The sequence below is a fragment of the Manacus candei genome, unplaced genomic scaffold (genome assembly GCF_025592945.1).
Source record: "Manacus candei isolate 608988 ecotype Guabito, Panama unplaced genomic scaffold, ASM2559294v1 h1tg000022l, whole genome shotgun sequence".
In the NCBI taxonomy this organism is placed as follows: domain Eukaryota; kingdom Metazoa; phylum Chordata; class Aves; order Passeriformes; family Pipridae; genus Manacus; species Manacus candei.
This window is the reverse complement of record NW_026138070.1, coordinates 3,254,765-3,269,316: the sequence shown is the minus strand read 5'-3', so window position 1 is coordinate 3,269,316 and position 14,552 is coordinate 3,254,765. Positions and strand designations below refer to the sequence as shown.

The 14,552-nt window shown below is 42.3% G+C and overlaps 1 protein-coding gene across 1 annotated transcript; it reads left to right on the top strand.

Moving 5' to 3' along the window:
- The first annotated feature begins 394 nt into the window (after positions 1–394).
- Positions 395–14,513, top strand: TNFRSF1B (TNF receptor superfamily member 1B). Its single transcript, XM_051786478.1, has 10 exons — positions 395–448; positions 5,557–5,659; positions 6,717–6,845; positions 7,925–8,074; positions 8,963–9,056; positions 9,140–9,327; positions 9,971–10,045; positions 10,598–10,635; positions 11,150–11,414; positions 11,986–14,513. The coding sequence occupies exons 1-10, from the start codon at positions 395–397 to the stop codon at positions 12,267–12,269; spliced, it is 1,380 nt and encodes a 459-aa protein (XP_051642438.1). The 3' UTR covers positions 12,270–14,513.
- Positions 14,514–14,552: the final 39 nt, after the last annotated feature.

Genomic DNA, 14,552 nt, shown 5'->3' with positions numbered 1-14,552 from the left:
ATGCTGCAAAAGGTAAGTTCGTATTTTGGGGTGAAGTCCAGGAGATGATACAACTCAGGATATTCTATGAGTGGAGCACAAATAGGACTGAAGAGACCCTCCAGGGCAGTGGTCACAGCACCAAACCTCACAGAGCTCAAGAAGAGTTCGGATGATACTCTCGGGCACATGATGTGACTCTCGAGGATGGTCCTGTGCAGGGCTGAGGGCTGGACTCGATGATGCCCGTGGGACGCCTCCAACTCGGCGTATTCTGTGACTGTGTGGTTCCCACACGGCGAGACTCTCCCGCGAGCAGCTCCGGTGTGCGGGCCCTGGGCAGCACCGCGGTCCCATCGCGGGGCCGGTCCCATCGCGGGGCCGCCCCGTCCCCGCCCCGCGCACTCGGGGCGCGATGTGGCCGCGCTGGGCGCTGCTCGTGGGGCTGCTCCGGACCGCGGGCGGGCGGGTGAGTGCGGGCCGGGGCTGTGCGGGGGGCTGCGGGGGTCTGCCCGCCGCTCCTGGGGCGCGGGGAGCGCTGCGGAGCGGGAGCGCCCCGGGGGGAACGCGAGAGGGCATCGCCTCAGGGAGATGCGCTCCCGGAGATGCGCTGCGGGCCGGCACCGTGTCACCGTGGGGTGGGCGAGTCACCTGCCCGCCCCGTGTCACCTCTCTGCCCTTGGCACCTGTCCTTCTCCTGCCATTTGTCCGCCCCTTGTCACTTCTCTGCCCCGTGTCACCTGTCTGCCCTCTGTCACCTGCCGGCCCCGTGTCACCTTTGTAGCCCTTGTCACCCGTCTGTCCCCGCTTACACAGAACTCGCTGTGATCTCTACGGCAGCCTCAAGTCCCGCTCTTAAGACTCCTTTAAAGCTCACCCTGTTCCCCTTGGCTATGTCGTTGTTTTTCTTGGCTTCCCAAAGCAGCATCAAACCGTTTTTCCTGCATTTTCATTGGGAATAGGTTGGTTTTTCAGGCTTGTTTGAGTATTTGTAAAAATTGTGAGTGTCCTGGCAAGTGCAGGGTGTAAATCCATACGCATTTCACACCGTTGTTCAAACAGGAAGAGCTTGTTGTGCTCTGTTGGTTCCCTAGAACTCTTCCTTATTTACGTAGAAAAGCCTTTTAATTTACAGTGCAGACCTGATGTGCTGCAGCTGGGACTGTTCTCTCATTCCAGCTGTGCCTGTTCTCTCTCATGTCCAGCTGTACCACTCTTGGGCAATGAGGACTTGTAACTGCTTCAGCCAAAGAGCTCCATGTTTGTCTTGGATTCTGTGCTTGCTGTACTGGTCTATCAGTAGCATTTTTCTGTCTGATTTTAAAATGTCCGGGATTGTGAAGACCAATATGGAAATGCTGCTGAGATGTCCAGGTCGTTGTGTTTTCGTGGGATATTCATGTTATCTACATGTTTATTTAATCATAGGGATTTAGGCTTGATAAGACAAAGGTTCAGTGAAACCAGGTGAGGGTGTCAGAATTTGTATTGAGCCTGAAATTACACAGTGGTCTTTCAAAGAGTACTTGGTGCTACAGTAGGTTGACAACATATTAAAATAATTATTTTAACTGTTTCTTATTTTGATGATATTTTGAACCTGGTTTACTGGACACTTTGCAGTGGGCAGGGTACAAAAGATGAAGAAGAGAGAGTCTCAGAATTTAAGTGTAAAGTTCTGTCATGTTCCTTTCTGAACGAGGGGCTTCAATTCAAAAGGAATTAACTCTCCTCTCACCCTAAACATGGCAAAACATAATGATGAAAATAATGAAGGAAATTTTCAGCATCTCTTTCTGCATTGTGACAAACCAAAGAAAAGTCTATATAAAAGTTAGAAAAACAGAGTAGTTTCAGAAGTACCACATCTGCCACAGAGCTGGAAAAAAACCCCTGTCTGTTATATCAATTTTAAGAAGCGATTTGTTATAGAAAACTTATTTTATATTTGAGGGAGACAAATTGGCAAAGCAATAGCTCTTGAGTGACACTATTTCCTGTTTTTTCTCATTCAGCTGAAATTCTATGAACACTCCTGGCCTCACTCCCTGTGTCAGTCACAGGAACTGAACATTACTTTTACCAGTTTGAACAACTGAGTCACCAGAGTTACTCAGAAATAGCCTGAATTTTTCAAACAGAAGAACTGGTGAAATATCCATGTTTTCCCAAATAGACATATAATAAAGTTTGTCTTCCTACAACCTTTCACTGACTTCTATGATTTTTGCATGTTGGGAGTAGCTTCCATGTTCTGTGCAGCTTCTGCCTTCTCTTTTGGGAAGATGTTTTCATGTTGTGATGGTGGGTGGCAATGAAGTAGAATTTGCACAGAGACTGTTTCCTCAGGGAAGGGGAATGTGGAGCTGTAAATCTGTTCGTGTGTGGTTGTACAAGGACTCATGCTTAATAGAAATAAAGTGCAATATAGGATGGGAGAATAATTCACATAATGGACCCGTATCTTAGAGATCTGTGCAGCTTTAAAAGAAACTTTATGGTGTGAGTATAGTTGGTGCAGCCTGAAACAGCTCCAGCTGATTTTGGTGAGATGCTGTTATCTGGTAACTAATCTTCCACAGAATTATTTTTGTTAATGGCCAGTTTAAATATTTCAGACAGAATTGGGGTTTTCCCTGTCTCCAGCAGGTCTGGTAGCTCAGCAAAGGGTGTCTCTGTACCTCAGGTCCTTTCCATAGGAACAGACTTTTACGACAGAGGCCTCAGTGACTTCATTGTGGTTTCATGTGCGAAAAGAACGTTGTGCACAGATGTAGTTCCTCTTCAGACTCCTTTGATTGGCAGCTTCAGTTTGAAGCAGGCAAGGAGACCAATAAAAAGGTAGTTAAGATTAAAATATATGCTTAAATATCTTTGTTTAAATGGCCTTCTTGAGTGAAAATGAATGTTATGTGAATGGATATATATATTCATCCATTATATTAGCATGTTGTGTTTTTATTATTTAAGATACTTAAGTTTAGTTACACATGAAGTGCTCTTGGTGTGGTGACTGCTGTTAGCCTGCTCCTCTCCAGTGGGAAAGTAGGTCCCCTGTGTACTGGGTGTCTGTAGTGCAAATGGGAATGTGATTCAAACAGTGCAGGGACTCTGGAGAGTCTGGAGTCATTGCCTTTGCATGTGTAATTTCCTAGTTATTGCTTAGTGCACAGGCATTGCAAAAATCTGCCTGGTGAGTTGTGTAGTAAAAGACAGTCATAGTTTACCCATTGCTGTGCCAAAATGCATTGCTTAATTTGGTTGCTGTGCACAGAGCGAGACTAAATTTCATGTTAAAGAATGTTTGTGCCTCTGCTGCCAGATAGATGGGGCATTTTAATTCTAGTTGTACCTGTCAGATTAAATTTAAGTCTTCCAAAGTCTTCATTTTGTCAATATAAATCTCTTTAAGATCAGCTGCCATTAGACATGGCCACATAAGCTGAGGAGTTCCAAGGCTGTAATGCAAAGCACGCAGCATCAGGTTGGTTTTCCTTCACACAATCTGCTTGTAGAACAGTGAGTCACAGTAAAAACAGAGAGTAAAATGAGGACTTGGGAGAGATACAAGCAGTAACAAAATGCAAAGATTGTGGAATGGAATCTGGCCGTCCAGGCATCAGTTGTTCATCCCAAAGTAGCCAAGGGAACTACACAAATATTGTATGGCCCAACCTGGACCTTAGGATTGGTGAGATGGCTCTAAAAAGTGTAGCCCAGAAATCCAGGGGAGTTTTACACTAGTAAAGGGCCTGTACTTCCTCTGCTGGATTTGACAGCTTTGATTAAAAGCTGGGAGTAACTACTAAAAAATGAGTATCTAAACCAGTCACAAATCCCTTTTAGTTTCCCCTGATGTTCTTTGAGGACAGTTGGGAAGGATTGTCAGTTGTAAGGCAGTGAGAGCAACAGCTCATCAGATAAAAGGTCAGAGAGATTGTATCAGACAGCAGAGAGATCCCTTCAAGCACAACTTCAGAGAGGCAGGTGTGAGCCCAGCAACCCACAGGTTTTTCTGTGTCTGCAGCCCACAGGGCAGGATTTACAACAGACAGTTCAGAGCACGAGATAAGAACTTTTTTTTTTTTCTGCCAGGAAGCCTCATCAGCAGGATAACTTGTGATGTGGTTTAATGTACTTCTCCTTTTTTTTTTCCCCTGTGTCTGCTCTTGCAGTGAAGTTCTGTGTTTTAAAAAGGCTCTCAAGTGCTTGTTTTAATGAAGTTGATCACAGCGACTACAAAAATGGGATGGCAACACTTGATCTTTCTTCTTTTAATAAATAACTTAAATGAAAAATACATTTGATGAGAGCAAAGCCCTTTTTTCCTTCATCAGATTTTAGTGCCAGCTCACATTTGCAAACAGGGTGATTTGTCATTGCCCATCCTCAGATACCTAAACTCAAGAAGACTTTTCTCTGCCTTCACATTCTCAGGAAATGTTCTTTTTGACACTCACCATTAAGGAGATTGGAAAAATCCTGTTTCTGATCACAGCTAGATAAGAGATAAAATATTTCACAAGCTGCATAAGAAAATGTTGGATTCCCTTTAAGTGATTGTTGAGAATGGGAAGTGTTAGTCTGCTTTGTCTGTAATGTGAGGACACAATAGATAATTAACATGTGTTCCAGTAAGGAGGAAGGATATTTTCATTACCACCCTCCCAGGAGCTTGTTCCTGTTTTGATTTCTCCTTTTAGCAGTGATTTCTCCAAATGTCTGTAGATTATACATGCAACAATCTCTTCAGACTGCACAAAGCTGAGCAGTGTCACATCATTTTTAAACAGCCCCTTGCTGCTGATCTAGCAGGAAACTCCTACACTTGTCCTACCTAACAGGAGCCTTTTCCCTTTGAGGAATGTGTTTTTCCCTTTGAAAACAGTTAGCAATTATCAAATATTGTGACATTTGTTCACTGAAGTCACTGAGCTGTGCTGACCAGCGTGAGCTGTAGGCACCCTGTATTTCATGACCATTCCTCCTGCATTTGACCTGCATTTTTGCCAGGTGCTGCTTTTCACAAGCAGCAGAGCAGTTTTTGCAGACATCATTTTCGAAACATCAAGGCCTTTCTCATCCAGGAAGGATTCACTAAGTATCTGGGAAGATTAGGGCCTTTCTCCTTTCCTTTGGTGAAACAGGTCATTTTTAACACAGCCCCCTTGGCAGAAAATGCTTCTCCCACAAACCCACAGGCAAGAATTTGGGTTTTGCTGGTGTTTAGTCAGAGGTTGGCTGAGTGATGGCAGCTGAGGACAAGGCTCCCAGCCCTTAGGTTTGGGGGATGCAGTAGTGAGTGGATGTGATGCCAATCCCATTGCACTCTTTTGAGCATAAAACCTGGAGAAATCACTTTGTTCTTTGTGACAGATCTTTGAAAAACAGAGGAGCCTCAAAATGGTCTCATAAGCTGTGTGTTCTCCTGCATCTGCTGTGTTCTGTTTCATCAGGGCTCCATCAGTGCCCTGGCAAGGAAGGGGGATGTAATTGCACTGGGTTTTAAGTATTTCTCTCTCTAATTCAGGGCCAGAATGGACTTGTGACTCATGATTTCCCATTAATTTCTCCTAGGAATATTCATTGCCTTATACACCACAGTCTGCAGAGTGCAAAGATCCCAGCACTGAATTCTATTTTGAAGAACTTAATAAATGTTGCAGCCAGTGCCCTCCAGGTGGGTTCCAGTTCAAACTTTATGCAGCCAAATTCAGTCAATTTTCTTTGATTTTTTTTTTTGATCTTGTAACACATTCTGACTGTCTGCTCTGAGCTGTCATGTCTTATACTCCAGGGGTAATTACTGGTGATCTGTAGTTAGCTAAACTTTTTATCTGCAGAAGGGTGGGCTTTTGGGTTGGGTTTTTTTGGAGGTAGTAATACTATTCGAATATTTATTAATAGAGGTTTTGAAACAAGTTTTAACTATGTTATTACGTAAGACACAGCAAAAAACTACCTTTTTTTTCCTCATTACATGCTGAGCAAAGGAAATTTGTCGCCATAAATGCTGAGTTTCTGTCAGATCCAGAAGTACAAACAGGAAATCAGTATTTGCTGAAGCGGCTGCAGTTGCTTGAATTAACTGACATTATCTAGAAATGTCTGTCAAACTTCCTTTGTTAAAAACATGATGGATGGAAGCTGGTAATTCATACATGAAACCTTTTCCTGTTGTTTTATGTGCTGTTCAGCACTACATCAGCCTAAATCATTAGCAGGATGTAGGATGCAGAATTTTAAGCTTCAGGTAAGTACATGGAAAAACAAAGTCTTTGGAAATAATTCATGTGGCTCATCTCCAGAGCCTCTTCTTTTGAAACACAGATTCTTCAGGCAGCTCCACAGATTTTTTCAGTTTTAATCCTGCTTTCTGAGTATGTTTTCCAGGATATTTCTGTAGAGGATATGAGGCACTGGCTTTTATATTCCTTCTCATTTCACAAGATAGGGAAATAGCAACTCAGGTGTTTTCCTTTGTACTGTGGGAGCTGCATCTAAGGATATGCTGAGGGGTTTTCTTCAGGATTGGGGCTGCCTTGTTTTGAATGTGGCTGGAATTCACTGAACTGAACGAAGGAAAAGGGGTCAAATATGATAAACATAAATCAGAGTTAAATCTGATAGTGCCAGTGAAGGGAAAGGGTTCTACAGCTGAAAATGAACCTTACCTTAAGCAATTCCAGTGAGATGCTTTCTCTGTTTTGGTTTCATTTATTATTTTTTTTTAATAGGTCAGTACAAGACAGAGAGCTGCAGTCACACTGTGGACACCAAGTGCAGGCCCTGCAGACCCAACACCTACACAGCCATCTGGAACTGGTCCCCACAGTGCTTTGCCTGCTCACCACCCTGCAGGAAAGGTAGGCCTGGATTAGTAAAGAGCCATTTGTGACTTTAACAGCCTCCTTAAAGACTAGGCTTGGTTTAACCCAGTCGGTTCTCCTGGCAGGTTTTATCTATCACTTGTATGTCCTCATGCTTTTGGTAAGATTTGGGGATAAGAATCAAGGACAATTCTTGGAGGGGGCCCTGTCCCTTTTTCTTTCTAAGTCCTAAAAAGGGGACACTAACCTTATATTCTCAGAAACTTGGGCACTGCATCACTAAAATAGTTCCAATAGAATGAGTTCCTGCTTATAATGTCTAGTCAAGAGATCTTGAGACCTGGCATGCACAGGGGTAAATGGATAATTGCATTTCCAGTGTCCAGTTATTTCTTGACTTGTCTGCCGAAGTGACAACAGCAAACACCAGTTGTGATATTCCTGTGTTGTTTTTATTTCTGGTTCTGGTCATTGAAGCAGCTTAGATAAGGCAGTACATTGTACCAACATCTGTACACTGGGCTGATAGATCACATCATGAACAGACTCAGTCATGCTGTTCTCCACCATTTCTAAGGGAAACTGGTGTCAAAAATTACCTACTTGACTCACTTGACAAGTAAGTTTTAGGGATACAGTCTAAGCTGTTCTTTAGTCTTATCTAAACAGATAATCTTACAAAGCTGGTTAATTACAGTATGAAAATGTGTGTAGTAAAGTCTCCAAACACTTTAATACAGTTGCATGATGTGCTCAGGCTGCAAATCTCAGCTGTGGCCCCCAGGTACTGCAGTGATGAACACAGGCAACACAAATGTGCATATCTGGGGTTATGATAAAATATAACACAGCTGCAGGTGTAGAGTTTTAAGGTGCATTCTACAAATGCAAATTCCTTCTTGCCCAGAGAGAGAAAGAGAGAGGAAACTCTTCTGACAAAGTAGACACTGGAGCATATTGACATAATTGGTTTATGATGCTAAACTAGCCCAAAGCTGCAAAATCACCTTCAGCTTGTGGTATGTGAATATCATCTCATATTCACCCAAAACGTTGTAGGCTGTGATTTGAAATGTTGGTAATAACATCTTGCTTTATTCTTGTTTTAAAAAAAGGGCTCGTGGAGAATCAAACATGCACTCAGTCCCAGGACAGGATCTGCAGCTGCCCACCCCACAAGTACTGCGTTTCCAAAATAGAGGAGTACTGCAGAATGTGCAGAGTGCACAGAAAATGTGGCAGAGGGTACCGAGTTTCCAGAAGAGGTAATTTAATTTTGAACACTCTGCTTACTGAACTCTTACTCCACCCTAATTCCCTACAATTAGACACTCTTTTTAGTGGGTTTTTTTTACATTCTTAGCAGGTAGGCACTAACCAGTGACAATATTCTCCAGAGGTACATCCAAGGGGATAACATGTTGCAGTCTTTTACTGCCATATATCATAGAGTTCCTAATCCAACTTAATCTTCCTTTGTTTTGCTCTACTGTGATTTATTCTGTAGAAGTGACTGAGGTTCAAGACCACTTAATTCCTCCTTAAATCCTTGAAACACAGTGCTTCAGGTGGAGTTTTGGGTACAGTGAATAATTATGATTCCATGTTGTCCTGCAGAATTGACCTGGTTTTATTAGCTGATGGAGATTACCACTCTGATAATGTACAGTAAATAATGATGACTTCATGTTGTCCTGCAGAATTGACCTGGTTTTATTAGCTGATGGAGATTACCACTCTGATAATATATCTGTCTCAAGATGATAAATAATATTCAAAAATTCAAAACAGCAAATGTTTTTAAGAAATCAGGGATCATTTGAGAAGATGCAGAACTCCAACAGCAGGGGGTCAGTCTGTCAGGGACTAGTGAAAAAGCTCAGCTTTGTCTGCAGCACCACATTTGAACTACAGGTGGGGTTTTAGACTTTGAAAAAGATTGACTGTCAGAGGCACCAAACTAACAGCTGATTAATTTTCTGAAGTGTGTTTGGGTTGGGTGCTTCAAGTGACTCTCTCCTGTGACAGTTCCAGGCTGTATTTTAGGCACTGCCTCTGTAGCACTTCCAGGATCTACACAGACCTTGGTTATTCATTCTCTGGTCTCTCTGGTTTCTCACCAGACTAACTGGAGTTTTCCTCTTTGTTTGAAGGGACAGACAGCACCGACACAGAGTGCAAACCTTGTCCTCCTGGCACTTTCTCCCCTGAGGAATCCTACGACACCAGCTGCACACCCCACACAGTGTAAGCCAGTGTCTGCCCCACAGCAGCCTTACCTGTGCACAGGGTTTGCCACCTTTCCCACCTTCTCTTTCTGTTTCTTGCAGTTGTAAATCAGTGGCTGTTCCTGGGAACAGCAGGAATGACACTGTTTGCAGCGACTCAGGAACAGCCACAGTTCTACCTCACACCATCCTGAACCTGCTCCTGACCCAAAGCTCAGCTCCCCACAGGCCTGAAATAATAACTCGACCCATCATGTTAAACTCTGTGCCTGACCTGTCTCCCACCATTGGTGAGCTTTAACTCATTTAAAGTCAATTTTGTCTGCCCAGGAACCAAGTTTATATTAAGTTCTCAGTTTCTTTGTAAAACCAATTACCTGTACCCAAACAGAACCTCAGAAGAGCTGAATTAATTCAATATGACACTGCTTGTTGTGAGTTGCATTTTTACCTGTGCATCTGCACTACCCCCATGTGTTCTACAGTCCTTGGAATTCTGGAAATGTTTCTAAAAATCCCCAAACTAGTTAAAAGAAGGCATTTCCTGAGAATTGCTGCTGTAGCTGGTAGAAAAGGTTGTATCTTAGATTCTGGGCTGAGGCAAACCTGACTTGATAAACCTCCTGGTGAGAGGTCTTTGGAGCCTTCTGGTAGCCTTTCCCCAGACAGGATTCTCAAGTGGAGGAGTGTTCTCTCCTGTTCACAGCCCATCCAGAAGACAGAGATGTTTAGGAGCATTCCAGGCTGCCTGGCCTGTATTTAACAAATTCTTGTATCTGACAATAGAGGCATCAAATGTGAATGTCACACACCTGATATTTGTGAATTTAGCTTTTGTACCCATGGACAGAAGCTACAAGACTACCTTTTTCTAATTCAATCCTTTGTCAGATCAACCTGCTAAATAATTCCTCTTTTTTTATTTATTTTCAGGAGCAGTAGCAGGACCGTTGTTACTGATCGTGATAATTGCTATTTTGGGTTATTGCTTAGTCTCTAACAGAAAAGGTAAGACTCATGAAGTCAAAACAAGCAAATCTGTAAACACTGGAAAAAGTGTCACCTTGTTTCCCACTAATCTGAGCCTGGTGGTTGACTGAAGTTAATGCCTCAGAAGATGCCAGCTCTCTTCAAGCCTGTCTTGTTCCTCAGATTTTAGATAATTGTCTAAAGACACAACACCCTCATGGAGTTGGACAAGTGTGCAACAGTTGTGCTTCTGCTGGAGCTTGTTAAATATTTTGTACTTCATTTAAATATTAGATATGATCAGGTGTTCTCATTAAACCCACATGACTGTAGTGTATGGCCATCAATACCTTTCCTCATTGACACTATGCTATAAAAATTAGGAATTCATTGCAGAGGCTCCTCTTTGCTTGCTGGCTAAATTTAAGTCACCTTCCAAGATTAATATAATACAGCTTTCAGTATTTTCAAGCTGTGTGTAAATGCACATTAGGAGTTTATTCTGGGATCAGGGGATATCACTCAGACTAGTTCAGAGTGCAGCTTTTGCAGCAGGTTTGGGTGCTCATGAATTTCTTTGCTCACTTGCAGCCCCTGTGTTCTCTGCACCAGCTACAGAGGCAGATTTGGTGAGTGCCACCATCCTTTCCATCTCTTCCACCTCTTTAAAAATTGTACAGAAATCATGCAGTCTTATTTAATTTTAAGTAATAAAAAACTGCACAGCAGAAAGACAACTGGAGTGAGAATGGGATGGTTTGGTCCCCAAGCCAGGTGTAAAATGCAGTTTACATAGCCCACATAATACACTCTCCTCACTTTATTAGCACTAAAACACAGATGGGGGCAGAAAACCAGATTTTAGAGCCTTTGTTCTCTAGATAATCAGTGTGGTGCTGTGGGTGCCTTCAGGAGACAAGTTCATTTTGTTGAACCCCTAATGAGCTGATATGAATTTTAGTTAAAGTCATCACTATGCAGATAGAAATTACCATAGAATGGCTTGGGTTTGAAGAGACCTTAAACTCATCTAGTTCCAATCATCAGTGGTTTCTTAAGCTGCCTAAGGACTGACCAGTTCTCTGTTAGTATGTTGGGTTTTTTAAAATACTAATTTTTTGCATTTCTGTGCAAATGTTCCAGCCTTTTCCCCTCACAGAAAAACAGTGTGACAAAAAAGTGAGAGAGACAGGATTGCAGAACTCCAGCAACTCTGAACAGGAGGAACAGCATCTCTTGGGAACTTCTGGGTCCAGCAGTGGCAACCTGGATAATCCAACTGCAAGATTCAGCGTAGAAAGTAAAAAGAATGATGAAAAGAGAAAACCAGAAGGATTTCAGCAGCAACATCCACCTGCAGAAAGTTCTAAACTCCACAGCGGAGACAGACACAGCTCTGCGAGTTCAGGTGGGAATGGTTCAGAATGATCCAGAACCCCTTGAAATTTGTTTACCAATTATGAGCCTTTTTAGCAGTTTAAATGGCAGGATAAAACATGAGACTCCTGTTGAGCAGAGAGGAAAATTTAGTAACTTTTGAAAAGAAAAAGTGGTTGTTTTAAGCTGTCACCCTGAGACAGTAGAGGGGTGTTGTTTCGGTGAAGTAACAGGTATTTGTGGGGTGGGGGATCAGGTGGGCAGCACTCACCTGTGAGTGGCAGCAGGAGCCAAAGGCAGCAGTAAGAAAACATTGTCAAAACCATCTGAAATGGCAACAGATGGGCAGGGAATTGTTTGTGATCCAGGGCTCTGCCTTGATTTTTGTAGCCTTTTTATTTCTGAGGTGACGTGGATTTTATGGCACCATAAAAACCCACCAAAATTTACAGAACCAAATCCACCAGCTTGACCAAACTAAGGGAAGCAAGAAGATATTGAGTATCTATCTTAACTATAAGTCAAAGAAGTGGACAAAGAATCCAGAACCCGTTCTGGGTTTCATTTTTCCATGTTTAATGTGTTTTCTGTTTATTTGACAGAACATTCTGGTAACGGAGGAACGCAGGTGAATGTGACCTGTATTGTCAAAGTCTGTAGCCCAGACTGCAGTTCCCAGTGCCCAGAGCAGATGGATTATGGAAACACTCCCTCTTATTCCCCAGGAGGGGAAGAAACTCCCCTTTCAAAAGAAGAAAATCCCTCGAAAAGTGAAACTGAAGTTCACATCTCAGTGGAAAATGAGGACAATTTACTTCAAGAGTTACTTCCAGAAGAAAAGAAGGTTCCTCTGGGTATTCAAGATGCTGGGATGAAAACCAGTTAGAGGAAATTACAGATCATACACTGACTGACTGATAAAATTAATCATTTTCTAAAGTCTTATAAAACAAATGTTATGGCAAATGTAGCATTCCTACAGAGACTTGAAATCTCAGACAAATACAAACACTGATGCTTTAGAGGTTTTTAAGCTTTGAGAGCCAAAGGAAGGTCTTTGCAGTTTAAAAATTTGAATGCTTTTTCTTTTAAATTGAATGGCCAATTCTTCTCTTTCTTCTTCGATACCCTAGAAAGACCAGATTGGAAAAGGAACATTTCTCTAACTGTATGCCATTAATTTTCCACCTGAGACTTCTTGTCATGATAATTTGGGTTCAGGTGTCCAGAACATTGCTGTGACCAGCACTTCTAAGAGACTGGAGTTAAATTATCATTCAGTCAATGCTCAGGAATTATCCATTTGAATTTAATTTTAAAACTATTGCATTCCATTTCCCATCCCAGATCTTCATGGACATATTTCCCCTCATCCTCCTGGATATTTCTTTTATTATTACAGTTTGCTTTTGCTCATTATCAGACCAAATTTCTCCAGTATAAGTACACACAGGATATCAAGAAGTGAAATCTTTTACACGAGCTTTTTTTACTAAATTACAACTATTATGTCTAAACAACAGCATTTCATTGCCTGTACATAGTTCGTTTTGTTTTAGAAGAGAAAAATGAGATTGAACAGTTGTTTTGGAGTAGAAGTAAGTTCCTTTTACTGACAGCTCTAGAGTGTGTCACCTTGTGTCCTGGCTGATGTAACATGTTCCCTGATTGATTCTGATCTCGTTGTTGAGGTTAACCATAAATATTTTCCCTGTGTTCCAGTGAATATTAGAGCAGATCCATGTGATTACCTTTCCTGCCCACTGCCCTCAGGAAAAGGTCTCTCAAAGATGGCACAGCATCATTTGTAATAAACGGCGTTGACTCAAACCTCAGAACCTGAAAATCCTGTTCCACTTCACTGCCTGATGACGCTGAAGCTCCAACCACCTCTGGCAGAAAACTACTGGGGCTTCTTCTTCAATCAGGTCTTGGGTTTGGAAGCCAGTCTTTAGGAACCCACTTCCCATAATTATATTTTACAGGCTGTGACTTAACTGACAATTGTGGTGGCTGTGTTCAACCAGGATCTGCAGCCCAGGGTCTGAGTCACACCACAGCGAAGTCATCCAGTGGGCACAACTCTTGTCTTTTGTGCCATAAACCCACTGTTGGACTGGAGGATCCCTGTGCTTCCAATGCTTCCAACTGAACTGTCTTATTCTACCTCAGAAATTAAACACACCGGTTATTTCTGAGGCCTTAGACTGAAAAGGGATGTCTGGGAATATCATTTTTTTCTACTGCTACAGAGGAGAATTTGCATTTGGAAAATACAAATTTTAAACTCCCACAAAAGCTCTGAGGTTACTCGGTTCTGGAACTGAGAACGCACAAACAAGTCTATAGTTCTACTTTGAGAAAACCTTTTACAACTTTTACAACTGTATCTTAAACTTGCACTTGAAGGTAATTTTCAGGGAAGACTTTGAAAACGGGCACGCTCAAACTATTAACAAAACTGAAGGATTTAGGCAAGAAAATAACCTTATTTTATCCAGCACTTTGAACCTCTTGCACTGTGGTATTTTCAGCATGATTTTTTGTTGGCTCCCAGTATTGGGGCCACATTGAAGCACCAGAGGAAGATTTTTGTTTTAAAAACATTAAAAAGGAGGATCCTGTTACAGCACTTAATTTACAGGGTTTTCAAATTAAGGAGCTGCTTGACAGAAGGAAAATTATGCTTAAGTGGGGAAAAATGAGCTTGAATTTGCTTATAAAATGTAAAAAGACTCCAAATGCAAAACTATGAATTTTTATACATACGTGTATTTTCAAGTTTCCTGAGCTCTTTATTAAAACACAACTGTATTTTATTATTATTTAGATAATGAAATATTGTGATGGCATTTTACTCAGAAGCAATGGTGAGCCTTGCAGGCAAACGCCTCAAAGGGTTTGAAAATTATTTGTGTTTAAACAACAGCCGGTCCTGCCTATGTGGACTTAAAACGAGCCGCGTGGAGACGAACTTGCCTCAGTTTGGGTAAGAAAGATTAAAAAAAGCCCAGTGATTCTAGTTGATACCCATTTCTGGTCCCGGTAGAAACGACATTTGACACTTTTCAGCCCCAAACCTGGCTGTTTACAGCCCATTTTCCCGCGCGGCGCCGTGAGGGGGGCCCGGCCCCGCCCAGCAGGGGGCGGAGCCCGAGCCCCGCCCCCG